The following is a 15,517-nucleotide window of genomic DNA, read 5'->3' as shown; positions in this document are numbered from 1 at the left end:
GCAGCCTTTATATTGTTGTTGTAAGCTTTTATAAAATGCTTGTCTCTCAAGAATGATAGAAGACATTAATTACTCTGTGTCTGTCGTACAATTTAGCGCTGACTTTTGCTTCAAACTGACTTTCGAAAATCTATTTTCAGCCATATTATTTCATAGTCCAATAAGAAGCGGAATGTATTTCTCCTATGTCCAAATTTCCATATATCTACAATTTCAAGTCAAAGTAAAAAACCCGCTACTTAAAATGCAACCATGTTGTCAAAGCACTTAAAATTCCAGCGCGAAAAACATCAAAAATGTATCAGTTTGTGTCAACAAATCCGTTATTATTCAGGCAATCTTCTAAAGCAATTCATTACTTGCATACGTCTTGAATTCATTCGTACTGAACTCAGAATTTTTGTAACCGAAAATGCCTGTACCAAAGTTAACCAAACCCAAAAAGAATGCACCAACCGCTAAGGGAATCAAGGAGGAGAGAGTCGATACCTTAGTGGAGGAGCTGCTGGGCGGCAACAAAAAACTAAGCAAAGCACAACAACACAAGAAACGTGAGTTGGAAGCTTATTTGGTGCAGAAAATACAGCAATACGATGAGGAGGAGGATGAGAGCGATGGTACAGCAAGTTCGGAATCGGGCACTGAAGACTCAGAAGCTGACAGCGAATCGGAAAGCTGTTGCGATTGCGGTTGCGGTGATTCATCCGACACGGGCAGTGAGAATGAAAGCGCTACAGGTAGCTCTGCAGCATCAGATGACTCAGGCAGTGATGATGATTCGGATTCTAACTCTGAAACAGAATCTGGCTCTGATGATGATAGTGGCACAAATAGTGAAGATAGCTACAGCGATTCATATAGTGAGAATGATTATAGCAAGCGTTCGGATGAGTTTACAGATGAATATACCATAAATAGCTATAGTGATGAAGATTATTAGAAGAAAACAAAAACAAATTAACTAGGGGTTGTGAAAACAAATAAGATTTTGATGATTTGTTATTGTATTTTTATTAAAAATGTAAATGTAATTCTGTTAATTGTACAAATTTTGAAAATTGTTTAATTTATGTTATGCTTTAAAAAGTAAAATGCGTTTTTCAAAAACTCCTAAAATTGGTATATTTAAATATTTCTTATTTGAAGCAGTTTAAAATAATATGCAACCCTGCGTTTTGCAATTTTCTGATTAGCCGGTCGGTCTCACTACTTTTTCATGCGTACTGTACACGCACGTGCAACAATTGCTAATATTCCATATATTGCTTGTGAACACAATTCCACGCTATTTTTCTTTTTAATTAAAATATTTAATTTAGCAGCAAACTAGTGTAAACATTAAAATGTCGGAGCCGGTTTCAGCATTTGCGGCTTATCGCGCTACAACTTCAAAAGGTGCTAACACTTCTAAGAAAGGGCATAACAAGAAAACCGCTGGTGCTGGCACAGGCAACAAAGCCGGTGCAAACGCAAACAAAAAGAATGCTGCAAAAAATAAATCATTGCAAAAGGACAAACCAGAGAAAGCAACAAAAAATCAAATTGAGCCAAAATCGAGTAATGCAGCTAAAGAAAAAGTGGCAGCTGCCAGCAAGGCTAAGGAAATTGTTAAGAACAAAACTGCGCCCAAAGCTGAGCCTACTAAAAACAAGCCCACCAGCAGCAAAGCAGCCGGCAAAACGGAGCCACCAACGAAGCAAAAACAAAAGCATGCACACCATGCAGCTACTAACGGTAAAGCAGCCGCCAAGGGTATTAATGAAAATGAAATTGACAATTTGGTTGAACAATTGATGGGAGATTCACCATCCAAACCAAGGAAACTTACAAAAGCACAACAGAAAAAGAAGCAAGAATTGGAGGAATACCTAGTAAAACAGTTGGCGCGAGATGATGAAGCGGCTGGTGAGGAAGATTTTGATTCAGAGACTGGCGTTGAAGAAGATTACAGCAGTGGTTCGGATGAGTTCTCCGACGAGTACACCATAAATAGTTATAGCGATGAAGAGGAAGAAGAAGAAGAAGAAGAGGAGGAATGCGAGGAGGAGGAAACCAGTTTCGCTGCTGATTACTCAAGTGAAAGTGGTGCTGATGAGCAACAACCTATTGCCACATCTACCGCAAACGTTGTGCCACAAAAGCGTAAAGGTAATGAGGCAGCTGGCAGCCGTGTTGTCAGTGAAGCTACTGAACCGAAGAAGGCGCGTCAAGCAGAAAAGGCTGCAGATAAGCGTAAATCCATGCCAGCAACAGCAACAACTACTGCGGACAACAAAGCTGCTAAGGCCACAGAGAAGCGTCGCCATTCTATAGCCGAAAAAGCCAGTGAAGCTGCCGCCGGCGCCAAAATTACTGTGAAGACAGTAGATGCGAAGGCAGTCAAAATGGAACCACTATCACCACCAAACAATGTCGTCAAAATGAATAGCATACAAGAGGGTGAAAAGGTTTTCAGCTGGCTGCTGAGTCCACTAAACATAAAGGAATTCTTCAGCAAGTATTGGGAAACCGGCGCCTGTTTAGTCAAACGCAAGGGCTCTAACTATTACTCAAAACTGATCTCATTTGAAGCTATTGATCAAATGCTCATCAATAATCATGTGGAATTCACAAAGAATATTGATATCACTTCCTATAAGAATGGTGAGTTGCATTAGTTTAAAAAAATTATTTTTAATAATATTAAATGTGTTTAGGTGTGCGTGAAACGCTTAATCCCGTTGGACGCGCCATGCCGCCCGTTGTATGGGATCACTATGGTCAGGGTTGCAGTGTACGCCTACTAAATCCGCACACTTTCCTACCGGAGCTTTTCAAGTTAAACACAACGTTGCAGGAGTACTTCCACTGCTTGGTAGGCGCCAATGCCTACCTCACGCCACCCAATAGTCAAGGTTTCGCGCCACATTACGACGATATAGAGGCGTTCGTGTTGCAAATTGAGGGCCGCAAACGCTGGCGTCTCTACAAGCCACGCACGCAGTCGGAACAATTGCCACGTTTCTCGTCGAAAAATTTCACGCAACAAGAGATCGGACAACCCATATTCGATGAAGTGCTTGAACCCGGCGATCTGCTGTACTTTCCACGCGGCACCATACATCAAGCCATCACCGAACCCGGCCACCATTCGTTGCACATCACTTTGAGCGTTTATCAAAAGCAATCGTACGCTGATCTCTTCGAACGCATGATGCCGTTGGTGTTGCAGCGCGCCATCGAAAGCAATCTCGATATGCGTCGCGGCCTACCGCTGCACACCTTCCAGCATGCTGGTATTGCCTACAGCGACAATGACACGAAAGAGCGCGCCGATTTGCTACGCAAAGTCACCAAGCTCATGGGACAATGCTTGCATAGCGCACAGCTGGGTGAGGTGATGGACGCTGCTGTGGATCAGCTGGCTAAGAAGTATCACCACGAAGCGCTGCCACCGCATGTGTTGCCCGCTGAGCGCGCACGCACCATTTTCGGCTCGCGCAGCGCCACCAATGCGCAGGGCGAATGTATGTGCGACTATGAGATCGATGAGCGCACCAATGTGCGGCTGCTGCGCGCCAATATAATGCGACTGGTGCAAGAGGAGGAGAAGGTGCGCATCTACTACTATTTGGATAACTCAAAGGAGTATTGTGAATATGAGCCGAATTTCATTGAAATCGAGCCGGAGGAGGCCGCGAGCGTGGAGGTGCTCATACGTTCGTACCCGCAGTATGTGGGTGTGTCGCAGCTGCCGCTGGAGGATGATGAGCGCAAGGTGCAGATGGTGACGGCGTTGTGGGAGCGTGGTCTGTTGATGACCGAGAAGCCATTCAAATGATACAAGAGACATGCTTACTTAATTGTAGTGTTTATATTAAAGCGCATAGGAAATGTGTATATATTGCTAGTTTTTTCGTTTTGTTTTGCTTATTCTTAACGATTTTTTGTGAAAAAATTGTTTTAGATTAGGCGCTTATGAAATATTTGTTTTATACTTGAATTCATTAACTGTGTGCTATTGTTGCTTTCAACAAACCGTTAAGTGATATGTAGCCATTGCCAATTTGAATAAAAGCGTAGTTGCGCATGCGCAGCGGTGTGTTTGTGCGCAACGTAAATGCACTTTTGTTAAAAAATGTGTGAAGTTTTGAAATTTTTTTTGTAGAACATTTCATTGAAATTTTTTGCTGTCTCATGAATATTTTTATTTTTCAATTATAATTTTCTTTTCATTCCTTTTTTTATATTTTTTTAATTGTTATTTTTTTAATTTTTTTATTCAAAATATTTTTATTTATTTTTTTTTTTTCAAAATACTTGTTTTTTTTTTAAATACTATTTTTTTTCAAAATACTTTCTTTTCAAAATACTTTTTTTTTCAAAATATTTTTTTTTTTCGAAATACTTTTTTTTCAAAATACTTTTTTTTTTCAAAATATTTTTTTTATTCAAATATTTTGATTTTTTTTTTAAGGGGTTAGGGGTAGTTAGGATTTTGAAAAAAATTTTTTTTTGCATTTTTTGTTAAGTGTAATATCTTTAAAATATTATCTGAAAATTTTAAGTTGATCCGATAATTACTTTTCGAGTTATTCAATATCAAAGACAGCGCTCGGGCAGTCAAAAGGCTCGGGTGAAACTTTAAATGTGTTTTCCTCAAAACTGTGTTTTTTGAACTGGTGACAACTGTAACGCGAAAATCGTTCAGTAGATTTTAGTAAAATTTATACAGCTTTAAGTATAATACATAATAATCCAGGGCCTGATCAAAGCTTTTTTTAAATTTAGATTTTTTAGACATGTTGATTTTTTCCCGAAAAAAGTTTCATATTGTTAATTTTGAAAAAAAAAAAACAAAAAAGCTTCGACCGGGGCCCAAGATTATCTATTTATAAAACTAATTTTTCCTATCCGATTGATTTTAGATGAATCTTACATACTTACGACTTATGATAGTCACCGCATGCACCTTTTTTTTGGGACTAGGTCAACACAAACAGCTATAACTTTGGAAATTATATATTTTTTTCAAATTTTCGTGACTTCATGTCAAAACATTGTGTCGCTGACTACTCCTAACTCTTTAATCATTAAAAAAAAATTTCAATATTTTTTTAAATTTTTTTTGATTTTTTTCAATATTTTTTGTTTTTTTTTTAATGTTTTAATTTTTAAATGTTTCTTTAATTTTTTTTTTTAATATTTTTTAAATTTCTCAATAAATATTTTTTTTAAATATTCTTTATTTTTTAAATTTTTTTCTTGTCTCAACATTTTATTTCAATATTTTTTCTTTTAATTTTACTCAATACTATTTTTTTTTAATTTTTTTTTAATATTTTTTTTTTTTAATATTTTTTAAATATTTTATCAATATTTTAAATAAATTTTTTCAATAAATATGTTTTTTTCAATAAATATTCTTTATTTTTCCGATTTTTTTGTTTTCTCAACATTATATTAAAATTTTTTTATATATTTTTTCAATAAATATGTTTCTTTATTAAAAAAAAATTTAAATACTATTTTTTCTATATTTTTATGTTTTATTTTTCCCCATCGATATTTTTTCCTTAATATTTTCTTATCCTTTTTTTCTACATAAAATTATTTTCTTCTCTTTTTTCAATAAATAATATTTTTTTTGATTTTTTCCCAATCTTTTTCCAAATATTTTTGTTTCTCAGCGCTATTTTTTGTCTCAATACTATTTTTTTATGTCTCAATACTATTTTTTTTGTCTCAATACTATTTTTTTTTTTTTGTCATATTCATATTCTTTTAGTTTTTTCTCAATGAAATATTATTATTATTTCTCTCACTAATTATTGTTTTATTTTTTCACAATAATTTTTTTTCCAATATTTTATATACTCTTTGTTTATTTCTTAAAATTTTTTATTAATTTTTTTCAAAATAAACTAATTTCATTTTCTTTTATTTTTATATTTTCATTAAAATATTTAAAATTTTTATTTGTAATTTTTATTTATTAATTTTATTATTCTAGAAAATATTCAGACTAAAACTTTCATTATTGAAAAAAAAAGTAAAAAAGTTGACGCTCAATATTTCTCACGCGCCGGCACCATCAACAAATTCGCGATAGTCACATGCGGCGGCGAGGCGAGTATGAAATTCACACCACGCGCCACATCCTCGGGCAATAAAATTTCATCAGGTTCTATCATTTCCTCCCATTTCTTCTTCTCATCCTCAGTTGGCGCGCCGCCAAAGTCAGTGCGCGTCAAACCGGGACTAATGGACTGTGGAATATAAGATTTTGTTATTAGCATTAATAAATAAAAATAAAAGAATTAAAAAGAAAAAACTTGAACGCTTCAACTCACCGACAAACGCATCAGCTTGTGCGGAAAGAGCTCACGGCGCAAGACCTCATCGAGCGTGCAGAGCGCATGCTTCGCCACCGGATACAAATTCAAACCGCACTCGGGTATATGCTGCGGCACCGTATGCCCCAACAGACTATTCACCGTTATTATATGACACGCCTCACCCTGCGCCATAGTAGCCTGCATCAGTCTGTACGCTTGCTTGGTGCAATTCACTGTGCCCATGAGATTCACATCGATGACACGCTTCAGTATGGCCTCATTGCCCTCCTCCAGCACCTTGGTCATCTCCACCATGCCGGCGTTGTTGACAAGCACATGCAGCCGATGGAAACGCTGCTCCACCCAATGAAAATTGCTCTTCACCGACGGCAGCACTGTCATGTCGCAGGAGCGCGGATAGAAGCGCTCGCGTATGCTTGCGTCCAGCTGCTCCTTGAGATCCTCCATCTGCTGTAGGCGTCGCGCCAAGCCAATCACGATCATACCGGATTTGAGTAGATCTTGCGCGATGGCCCAGCCAATGCCCGAACTGGCGCCTGTGACTACAGCGACTTTGTCCACCCAGCGTTCCATTGTTTAGACGCGTCTAAATGTTTCCGAGTGTTCGAGTGAAAGTAAACTTTGTTGTGCCGCGACTCTTTACCGTTGTACAATGCGCGCTTAATGCTGCAATACTAAAGTGGCCGCGTTCGTTTGCGCCACTTTAAATCACTTTTTCGGCGCTTGTTGTTTTTGTTATCGCTGGTGTTTTTATTTTTATTTTTATTTTATTTTTTTTTATTACGAACTCGCCACAGCGATTGTGCAAAATGTGCGCGCTGCCGCGTTGCCTTTCGTCGGTATTGCACAGGTGGGCAGCGTCTGTGGAATTAAACGAAAAAGTAAACATGAAAAGAAAACAAAAACAAAAGCAAACAAGTCGAAATGCATTCACTTGTAATGTTATTCATGCGCTATTATCGCACATTGCGCGCACGAGCTATAATTTACGCTAAACTGGAGCAGGTTTCGATTTTGGGTTCTTGAACTTGACCGGAAGCGTATGCGGCAAGGCGTATGAAATGAAAAGTATTTTCAAATGTCTGTTAAGAAAGTGGAGGTTAAGAGCGCGACTTTACGAATGAGCTGGGGAGACGATTATTTATATGCAGTCGAGGAACAGCTGTTGAGCTTTCTAGAAAAGCTTTTTAATGTTAGTAAGATACTTGGTTAGTTCACGCTCATAACATTCTATGTGAATGTCCTCATCAGCTGAAGTTCTATAACTAGATCTGATGTTGTCTTGTTTTCTTCGAGACTTTAGACACATATCGGGCTAGATTGGACTCGACGATTTTAGACTAGACTCGACACACATTTTAGACTCGACTAGTACTACTGCTATGAATGTACATGTCAAGTGTACTATGGTTTGACATTTCCGCTGAGTGAATCTTTGAGAACTACCACGACTTTAATCACTATATTACCGCAGATTTTCTGGAAATTCCGACCTGATTATCCAGCTAAAGATTGAATAAAACACTATATAGGGCTTATACAGGCTTATCTAACTGGGATCAATATTTGCTTTATTTTAAATAATGACAAACACAGGAGACTCTAGAAGATATTGAACTTATTCAGTGTTCTTACGAATCGTTGAATTGTCATTTAATCTCTATTCATGGAAAGATACAGAACAAAACATTAGTTGTCTAGTCTTACTACTATACTACTATACGATCCATCAATACTCTCTCTCAAAATTAAATATTGACAAACACAGGAGACTATTGATGACACTGAACTTATTATGTGTTCTTAAGGTTCGTTGAATCGTTAGTAGCTAGTTGTCTCCTTGAGTTTTATAAAAAAATCAATGAAATCGATCTAAAATACTCATTGGGATAAATTGAAAAGCAAGGTTTCTTACAAAAACCCATTCCCCGAACGGTTTTAAGTAATGCTGTTCAGATTGAGCTCTTGTAATACCTTGATCGACATTAGATCGAGTTGGTTCGGTACACTCAAGCACACACTATTAGGGGTACAACTTAGGTCAAAAACCACAAGTATTTCGAAAACACAAAATCTTTTAAAAGTCACTGTCTTTTAAAAGTTTTGCTGGTTGACCACTTCCCGAACGGTTTTAACGAAAGCTGCTGAGTTTGGAGCACTTGAAAACCTTGGAACGATATAAATCAGAGTGTAATGTATTCTACTATGGCCAACAGCCTCAAGTATTTCAAGAGCACAGGATCTTCGAAGTCACTTTAGATGATGGTTTCAGTGAAAGGAATATATTAAAAATTCCGACTATAACACTGGGATTAATATAAATATACCCCGAATGGGTTTAAGGAATTTTATTAAGGCTAGAGGCCTTGAAATCCTTGAATCGATAAAAATCAGAGTCGGTTCCATAAACTTAAGACCGACTATAAGGTAATGTGTTTAATTTAGATCTACGGCCTCAAGTCTTTTGAAAACATTTTGGTTAAATGGATAGACTGAGAATCTTGCTTATCTCAAATCTTTATCAAACCCCATTCCCACAGTTTTAAGTAATGTTGCTCTTGGAATCCTTGAATCGATTCTAATTCACTTTGATGATTTCGGTGAAAGGTAAAGATTGAAAATTCCGAAAATACCACTAGGTTTATTACTAAAAATCATTCCCCAAACGGGTTTAATGAGGTTAGAGCTCTTGGAATTCTTGGATCGATAGAAATCGGAGTCGGTTTGGTACACTTGAGACTGACTATAATGCAATGTGTTTTAGCCAACAGCCGCTAAAAAAATAGTACCTTCTAGTCGATCGGAACGGATTTACCTCGTTCTCAAGTAACAGTCGGCTATCACTACTTGTTCTCGAATCAGATGATCATATGATCGTTTTTTTCTCCTCGGAAGGGTTTTTCGGTTTTTATAAAATTGCAACTTTTTTTTATCTTATTTAAATATTCGTTTTTTTGTTTATCGGCGCTACTGTATACTGTTTACAAAGCATTATTCACTTGCTGAAAAACAAATTGCATGTTGTTTTATTGAAATGAAAACAATAATTAACGAAAAAATTATTTATTGCAGTTAAGTCGTTCGCCTTCTCACCCCTTTTTAGCAAGCCAACTCACATGCTTTCATATGCTTAAATGAGTGCTCACATTCAGACGTCTGCGTTTTAATCATAAAAAGAGTTTATTTTTATACAAATTATACCCTTTTTATTAATATAATAACAGGTTATGTTTAATATATTATTATTTATTGAGGGGAGAGTGTTAATTTTTTATGACAAAACGCGTTGTTTACAAATTAAATAATAATAAGATATACTATATATATTACTTCACAAAACACAATCTCTTAATAAACTGCTTACTTTTTTTTCTTATTTTCCAGTTGATAACAAGGCATTGAACTCTCTACAATCAGCTCTGCATTCTTATGAGCGTACCAGGTAAGTGCAAAGACTTTTACTTATGATAATATTTTTTAAATAAATTTTATTTAAATCTAAGAAAAATACAATATTTTGAAAATCTTATACCGATCTTTCAACCTAAATTAATAAAACCTTAACTATTCTGCTATTTCCTTCGTTGCTAATATGTTCTAACATTTGTCCCTACTCCAGTACTAATGTTGATAAGCTCAAACAGAGATTTCAAAGAAATTTGAAGTTATCGGTTTAACTTGAGATTATCTATCTTATATACTTCGTTTTGTTGTTGTTAACCTTAGTTCAAACTGTAGGACCAAATCAAAAGTAGACTTTTTGAGCTTTTATAAAGCAAATATTTAGTTAATCTGAGTTACATTATTTAATATGTTATTATATATACATACTCTACTCACTAAAATTTCGTATTTTGTGAACAAAACTGATTATGAAGCCATATTATGCTAGACAAAAGTAATTTCAGAGTTTTTAAAGGCTCAAAAAGCATTCCATAACAATACAAAATGTAAGAACTTTAGATCATAGTTTTCTTTATAGTCTGGTTTCCTTTGGATGTCCAAGACGAAGATCTTAGAATAATTTAAGTGGTTTTACAAATTAATTTCCGCAACATATTTAACTTTACCAACACCTTAAGGTGTTAAAAAATATTTTTCAATATTCATTTCGTTGACTGTTCTGTGGTATTTATTATACACCTGATGTATTTTGGGATTTTAGCTCAATTTCTTATTGAACTTTCTCTTCTCGAATCAGAATATCTTAGTAATTCGGAAGAAACATTTACTCTCTCTCTAGAAGCTGGTCCGATCAGTCCATTCCATTACGGACTTCGTTTTCTATCCCGATTTAGTTTTGAGTTTGGAACTAGTACTAAGGTCAGAACTATTATTCACTGTTTGCTTATAGATCTGAATACTGGAGATGTATGACAACATCAAGAAACTTTTCAGACCTCAGAGCTCCTCGATTAAAGAAGACTGCAGCAAATCGAAAAAAAAACTTCTCCAATTGTTGAAATATCAGCTTGATGTAGTGAGGTCTCCCCGTTGATAGCTCTACAACATAAATTGGTGAGCTACGTAAGAGATTGAATTCGTTCAGGGTTCTAAATCCGTAAACATTTTAACCGAAACCTCAAATTAAAGACCATCTAAAATTAAGTTATACCTTTGTAAGGAAACATTTTTAACTAGGTCCATTAAGCTTTGTAGACTTGAAGGCAGTATCAGACTTTTTTTCCCACTAGGTTCTATCGTTAGAGAAATACCGTATCTAATGCTTCGGAGATACATTATCGCATATTTTCAAGCATTTTAATACACATAATACTTCAATTTGAAAGGGCCTCTTCGGCAAGAGTCCAACAAATCTTTCATATTATTTTAGAGCTGTTGATCTTTTAAACGATAGATTTTCTAACTGATATTTTATTGTAGCACCTGAAGTCCTAAAAGATAATATTTATTAAATTGAACGAATCTTAAGATCCGTTTGTGATTGAATTGCTCTCATAGTTGAATTACAGAAAGATCTTGGGGGGAATTGTAATTCGGAAAGTAACCAGAGGCGCCTTGGAAGTGTCGAAAACACAAATCGGATAGAAATTTCTTCGTGTTGTCTTAATTGATGTTGATCTCTTGGTGGCAGAGGTACAAGACAGTCTTGGGAGAACTGATCTGAGAGTAACTTAGGGTAAAAATTGGTTTAGAAGATAGAAACCGCTTAAAAGTCACATCGTCCGTTAGAAGATTCATCGCTAGTACGAAGTCATGAGAAACTCTTTACCGAGAGAAGCTATCTTTAAGTGAACATAAGCTACTCAGTACCCTAAGCACAGCACTTCCACTTAAATCCAATCTTATGCCAGTAATAAAACACACACTTAGAGTTTCGCTTAAATATTTCGTTCACAATTTACTTTTATTCAACTCGCCACTTTCCCGCCCCTTACGCTCTACGAACGCCGCAATGGCACGCTGATATGTCCCACCCATGCGCAAGTGCAGGGCTTCGCGACATTCAGCCTGCAGCGTTTGCAACAATTGTGTGCGCTCCGACTGACTAAACAGACGCTTTGTGGCGCGCAGCGACTCTACCGGCAAACGTGCGCGCTGCTCCAGCGGCGACCAAAATTGAGTCTCTACCTCCGTGGTTGGAATTATGCGCGCTACAAAATTAAAATGCAGCGCCTCTTCCGCGCTCATAGATGCGCCGAACAACAACAGCTCCGCCGCTTTGACGCGCCCCAACAATTGCGGCAACAAGTAGGTGAGACAACCTTCAGGACAGATGCCGAGCTGTGTGAAAGGCGCTTGGAAGTAGGCGCGTTCCGTGCAGTAGACGACGTCACAAAGCGCAGCGAATACGAAACCCATGCCAATGCAGGCGCCATCGACGAGCGCCACCAACACCTTCGGACAGAAAATGAATGCTTTGATCAGCAAGCGCAGCACATAGTCGGCGGAGCGCAGGAACGCTTTGGCATCGCCATATCGGCGCAGTTGTGTTAGGTCATTGCCTGCTGAAAAGTAGCCGGCGGCGCCTGTTATAACGATGGTGGTAATCGTGTCATCGAATGTGGCATCGGCGAGCGCGCGTATCAATTCGTAGTAACCGCGGCGAGTGAGCGCGTTACACACAGCGCGGCGATTGAACGTGATCACGCATATCGGACCGCGTTGCTGCACATCCAATTCGCTGTATGCGCCGGGCAAGCGTGCTGTGGGTGTGACTGCCGTTGGTGCGGTTGTGTTGTCTGTGGTGATGTCTGTTGTGCGCTGCGCGTTATTCCCGTTATTTGTTGCACTCATCGCGACGGTCTAATTGAAACTAAATAGACGAGCAATCTACAATGCGCTGCATAGCCTCGTACGTACGACACTTCAACCGGCAATTTTATTATAATTGAGCCACCGCTGCGCGCTCACAAACACTCCTACATAGTCATACAAGTCTAATAAATGCTATTATTATAAGCGCTCCATAGTTCATCTCGCTTATCAGACATTGTTCCGTTTTGCAAAAATATTTGCATATCGAATATATTTTTCAATATTTATACATATGTATGTGTGCATTTGCAAAATTTGCCCGCAAATCTATATACATATGTACATACATAAATAATATACATACTTACTCGCCCCATGCCATTGCTTTTGTTTACATTTTTTGAGATTTATAATTAATTATTTTTTGTGAAACCGGTCTTGGGGGCATTCAATAAACTCTTAACTACTTGTGGCATGCATATTATTGCATATATACCTATACCTATACCTATACATATCTATATTTATATGTCTGTTATATGCATATGTATATGTGTATTTGCTTGCGTACGATAGACTTGTTTTGAAGCGTTCTTTTAGATTGGCTCCCTTGCATAGTTATTTTCATAAATCTGCCCATGCACTCTGTTGAGTTTTCAATCCCGAAGAAAATGTTTGAACCCCGGAAAAAATTTTGAATCCCGAAAAAAATTTAAATCCTTAAGTTGGGTCTGGAAATAACATAATCTGGTTTTTTAGTGAGAAACATAAGTTTTAAATTGTTTAAGCATTCAATCCCGAAATAAATTTAGATCCTGAAAAAAATTTTAAATCACGAAATAATTTTTGAATCCTGAAATTTCGGGACTGAAAATGTCATAATCTTGATTTTTACGGTTTTTAGCAAAAATCATACTTTTTTTTAATTTTTACATACATCATTCTAAATTTACGATAATTTCGGGGCTAAGTCATTTCAAAACTTAGTGATCTTATTATATTTGATATTAATTTTTAATGGCACCATTTGTTTTTTGTTTAATTTACCATCCTTTTGATCCTTCGACATTTTTTTGTATTATTCGGGATGTATTAGTTATCATTTATATTAATTTGTAGACTTTTTGGGATTTATAAATCTTTCAGGACACTGTAATTCTTTCTGGAATGGAGGAAAGTGAATTTCATGGTTCAATAACTATACTTTTCATTTATTAGCTATACCTAGACAAATTTTAAATTTATCATAATTTCGGGATTGTCAGATGATAAAGTCGAGTTTCCAAAACTTTGTGATTTTATTATATTTCACTTTATTTTTAAGGTCACCATTTATTTAAGGTGTAATTTAACATAATTTTGATATTTCTGACCTTTTTATGTATTAATTAACACATTATTAATTTACAGACTTTTCAGGATTCTGTTTTTATTTTTCCGAGCACTGCAAATACTTTCTGAAATGAAAGGAAGTGAATTTCATGCTTCAATAACACTGTACAACACTCGCCTAGTTCATCAAAAGGGGCTCTCAACCTTTGTAGATTTCATTTTCATAGTAATTTAGTTTAAGAAAGAATAACGGGGCTTTTTAATTTTTTAAACGTCATTTCTTGGTTTTTGGGATTACCTTATCTAACTAAAATTTCATTCTGATGCCACTAAATTAGCTTAATTACTTTTCGGGATTAATCGCTTTTTTCACGCTTAAATATATTCAGCTCTGATCCGGCAATATTTTGGTCTTGGTTTTGTTTTTTACATAGCTAAGCTTATCAGAATTCTACAAACACTTTTGGAACCCTTAGTTTTCCTATATTTATCGGGATTATCCGTTTTGGGGATAGTAAGCTGGAATTATAATACTTTCTAGAAATGACCGTTTGTTTTAGAAAAAAATTTGGGAAGTTTGATTTTTTTTATTAATTTAAAAATCAGGTACCGTTATGCCATCTCAGAATAAACCATCTTCCAAGAAGGGTTTCTGTATAACTGTGTTAAAATGAATGATTTGTAGAATCTCAAAGAATCTGATAACTGTGAATAACACTACTCCAAACCCTAACCTTTCATAATTTGTATTCATCGTTTTCGGGAAGTTACTTTTGAGACTAATAGGGTAAAAAGCTGTTAATAAAAATTTTCGGCGGAAAACACATTGTTGATTGGAGGTTTCCTCAAGTTCGGGACTCTTCTCGAGTTTCTCTCACTAAATTCTTGTCTGATGATTGTAACAGCGGACAGAATGACTAATTTTGTGAGGTCACAAAATGTCTAGTATGTAGATACACATGTATATTCACTCGATGTCGGAGTCGGATTTGGACGACTTGGTGCCTTGGACCTGCCAAAGGGTAGGAAGTCTCTAAAATTTCTTGAAATAATTCGGTATATTAGAGGGAACGGCAATATTCCGTTGAAATCTATTGATTGACTTTGTAGATTGGATTCCTATCAAAGGGTTGGAATCTGCCAAATGGAAGGAGGTCTCCAATAAATGTTGAAATAATTTGGATTATTAGAGGGAACGGACATATTCTGTCAAAATCTTTTGCTTGGCTTAGTACTTTGGATTCCTATCAAATGATAGCAGATCTTCAAGAAATACTAAAATTATTTGAGGAACCGTGATTTTTTTTTAGTTCAGATGAGAAAGTCGGGTCTAATATCCAACATCCACGAAATTAATGAAAACTTCTGTGTACGGTATAACAGTTTATAGCGCCTTCAAGCGTTATTGAGAATTTTTAACTCAATATGAGACAGTAATATTTTAGTACTTCGTATTACATATGCTTTTGGTAAAAAATAAATTAAACTTTAAACAGTAATAAGAATCTATTAAGTAATGCAAATTACCTTGCACACTTGAACTGAGGTCACTTTTAAAAAATAATTAAAAAAAAACTTTGAATGAATTAACAACAAAAAAACAAAATAATAATAATTACAACACTCAC

General features: G+C 36.1%; 3 protein-coding genes across 3 annotated transcripts; 1 reads left to right on the top strand and 2 right to left on the bottom strand.

Moving 5' to 3' along the window:
- The first annotated feature begins 1,197 nt into the window (after positions 1-1,197).
- On the top strand, positions 1,198-4,122 carry LOC105216253 (bifunctional lysine-specific demethylase and histidyl-hydroxylase NO66). Its single transcript, XM_011190650.3, has 2 exons — positions 1,198-2,643; positions 2,697-4,122. Exons 1-2 carry the CDS (start codon positions 1,344-1,346, stop codon positions 3,818-3,820), a joined length of 2,424 nt encoding a protein of 807 aa, XP_011188952.2. The 5' UTR covers positions 1,198-1,343; the 3' UTR covers positions 3,821-4,122.
- Positions 4,123-5,951: 1,829 nt separating this feature from the next.
- LOC105216255 (farnesol dehydrogenase-like) lies at positions 5,952-7,040 on the bottom strand. Its single transcript, XM_011190651.3, has 2 exons — positions 6,333-7,040; positions 5,952-6,248 (listed from the first exon to the last, which is right to left on the bottom strand). Exons 1-2 carry the CDS (start codon positions 6,909-6,911, stop codon positions 6,048-6,050), a joined length of 780 nt encoding a protein of 259 aa, XP_011188953.1. The 5' UTR covers positions 6,912-7,040; the 3' UTR covers positions 5,952-6,047.
- A 45-nt stretch (positions 7,041-7,085) lies between these two features.
- On the bottom strand, positions 7,086-12,649 carry LOC105216256 (enoyl-CoA delta isomerase 2-like). Its single transcript, XM_054230925.1, has 2 exons — positions 9,154-12,649; positions 7,086-7,199 (listed from the first exon to the last, which is right to left on the bottom strand). Exon 1 carries the CDS (start codon positions 12,594-12,596, stop codon positions 11,694-11,696), a length of 903 nt encoding a protein of 300 aa, XP_054086900.1. The 5' UTR covers positions 12,597-12,649; the 3' UTR covers positions 7,086-7,199; positions 9,154-11,693.
- Positions 12,650-15,517: the final 2,868 nt, after the last annotated feature.

The sequence above is a fragment of the Zeugodacus cucurbitae genome, chromosome 5 (genome assembly GCF_028554725.1).
Source record: "Zeugodacus cucurbitae isolate PBARC_wt_2022May chromosome 5, idZeuCucr1.2, whole genome shotgun sequence".
Classification (NCBI taxonomy): Eukaryota; Metazoa; Arthropoda; class Insecta; order Diptera; family Tephritidae; genus Zeugodacus; species Zeugodacus cucurbitae.
This window is presented reverse-complemented; position numbering and strand designations above follow the sequence as displayed.

Bases quoted from the DNA above. Each gene is read 5' to 3' on its own strand.
- LOC105216255 (XM_011190651.3), bottom strand. From the start codon at position 6,911: ATGGAACGCTGGGTGGACAAAGTCGCTGTAGTCACAGGCGCCAGTTCG. The intron at 6,249-6,332 runs GTGAGTTGAAGC...TATATTCCACAG, and splicing joins ACAAGCTGATGCGTTTGTCG to TCCATTAGTCCCGGTTTGAC.
- LOC105216256 (XM_054230925.1), bottom strand. From the start codon at position 12,596: ATGAGTGCAACAAATAACGGGAATAACGCGCAGCGCACAACAGACATC.
- LOC105216253 (XM_011190650.3), top strand. From the start codon at position 1,344: ATGTCGGAGCCGGTTTCAGCATTTGCGGCTTATCGCGCTACAACTTCA. The intron at 2,644-2,696 runs GTGAGTTGCATT...AAATGTGTTTAG, and splicing joins TATCACTTCCTATAAGAATG to GTGTGCGTGAAACGCTTAAT.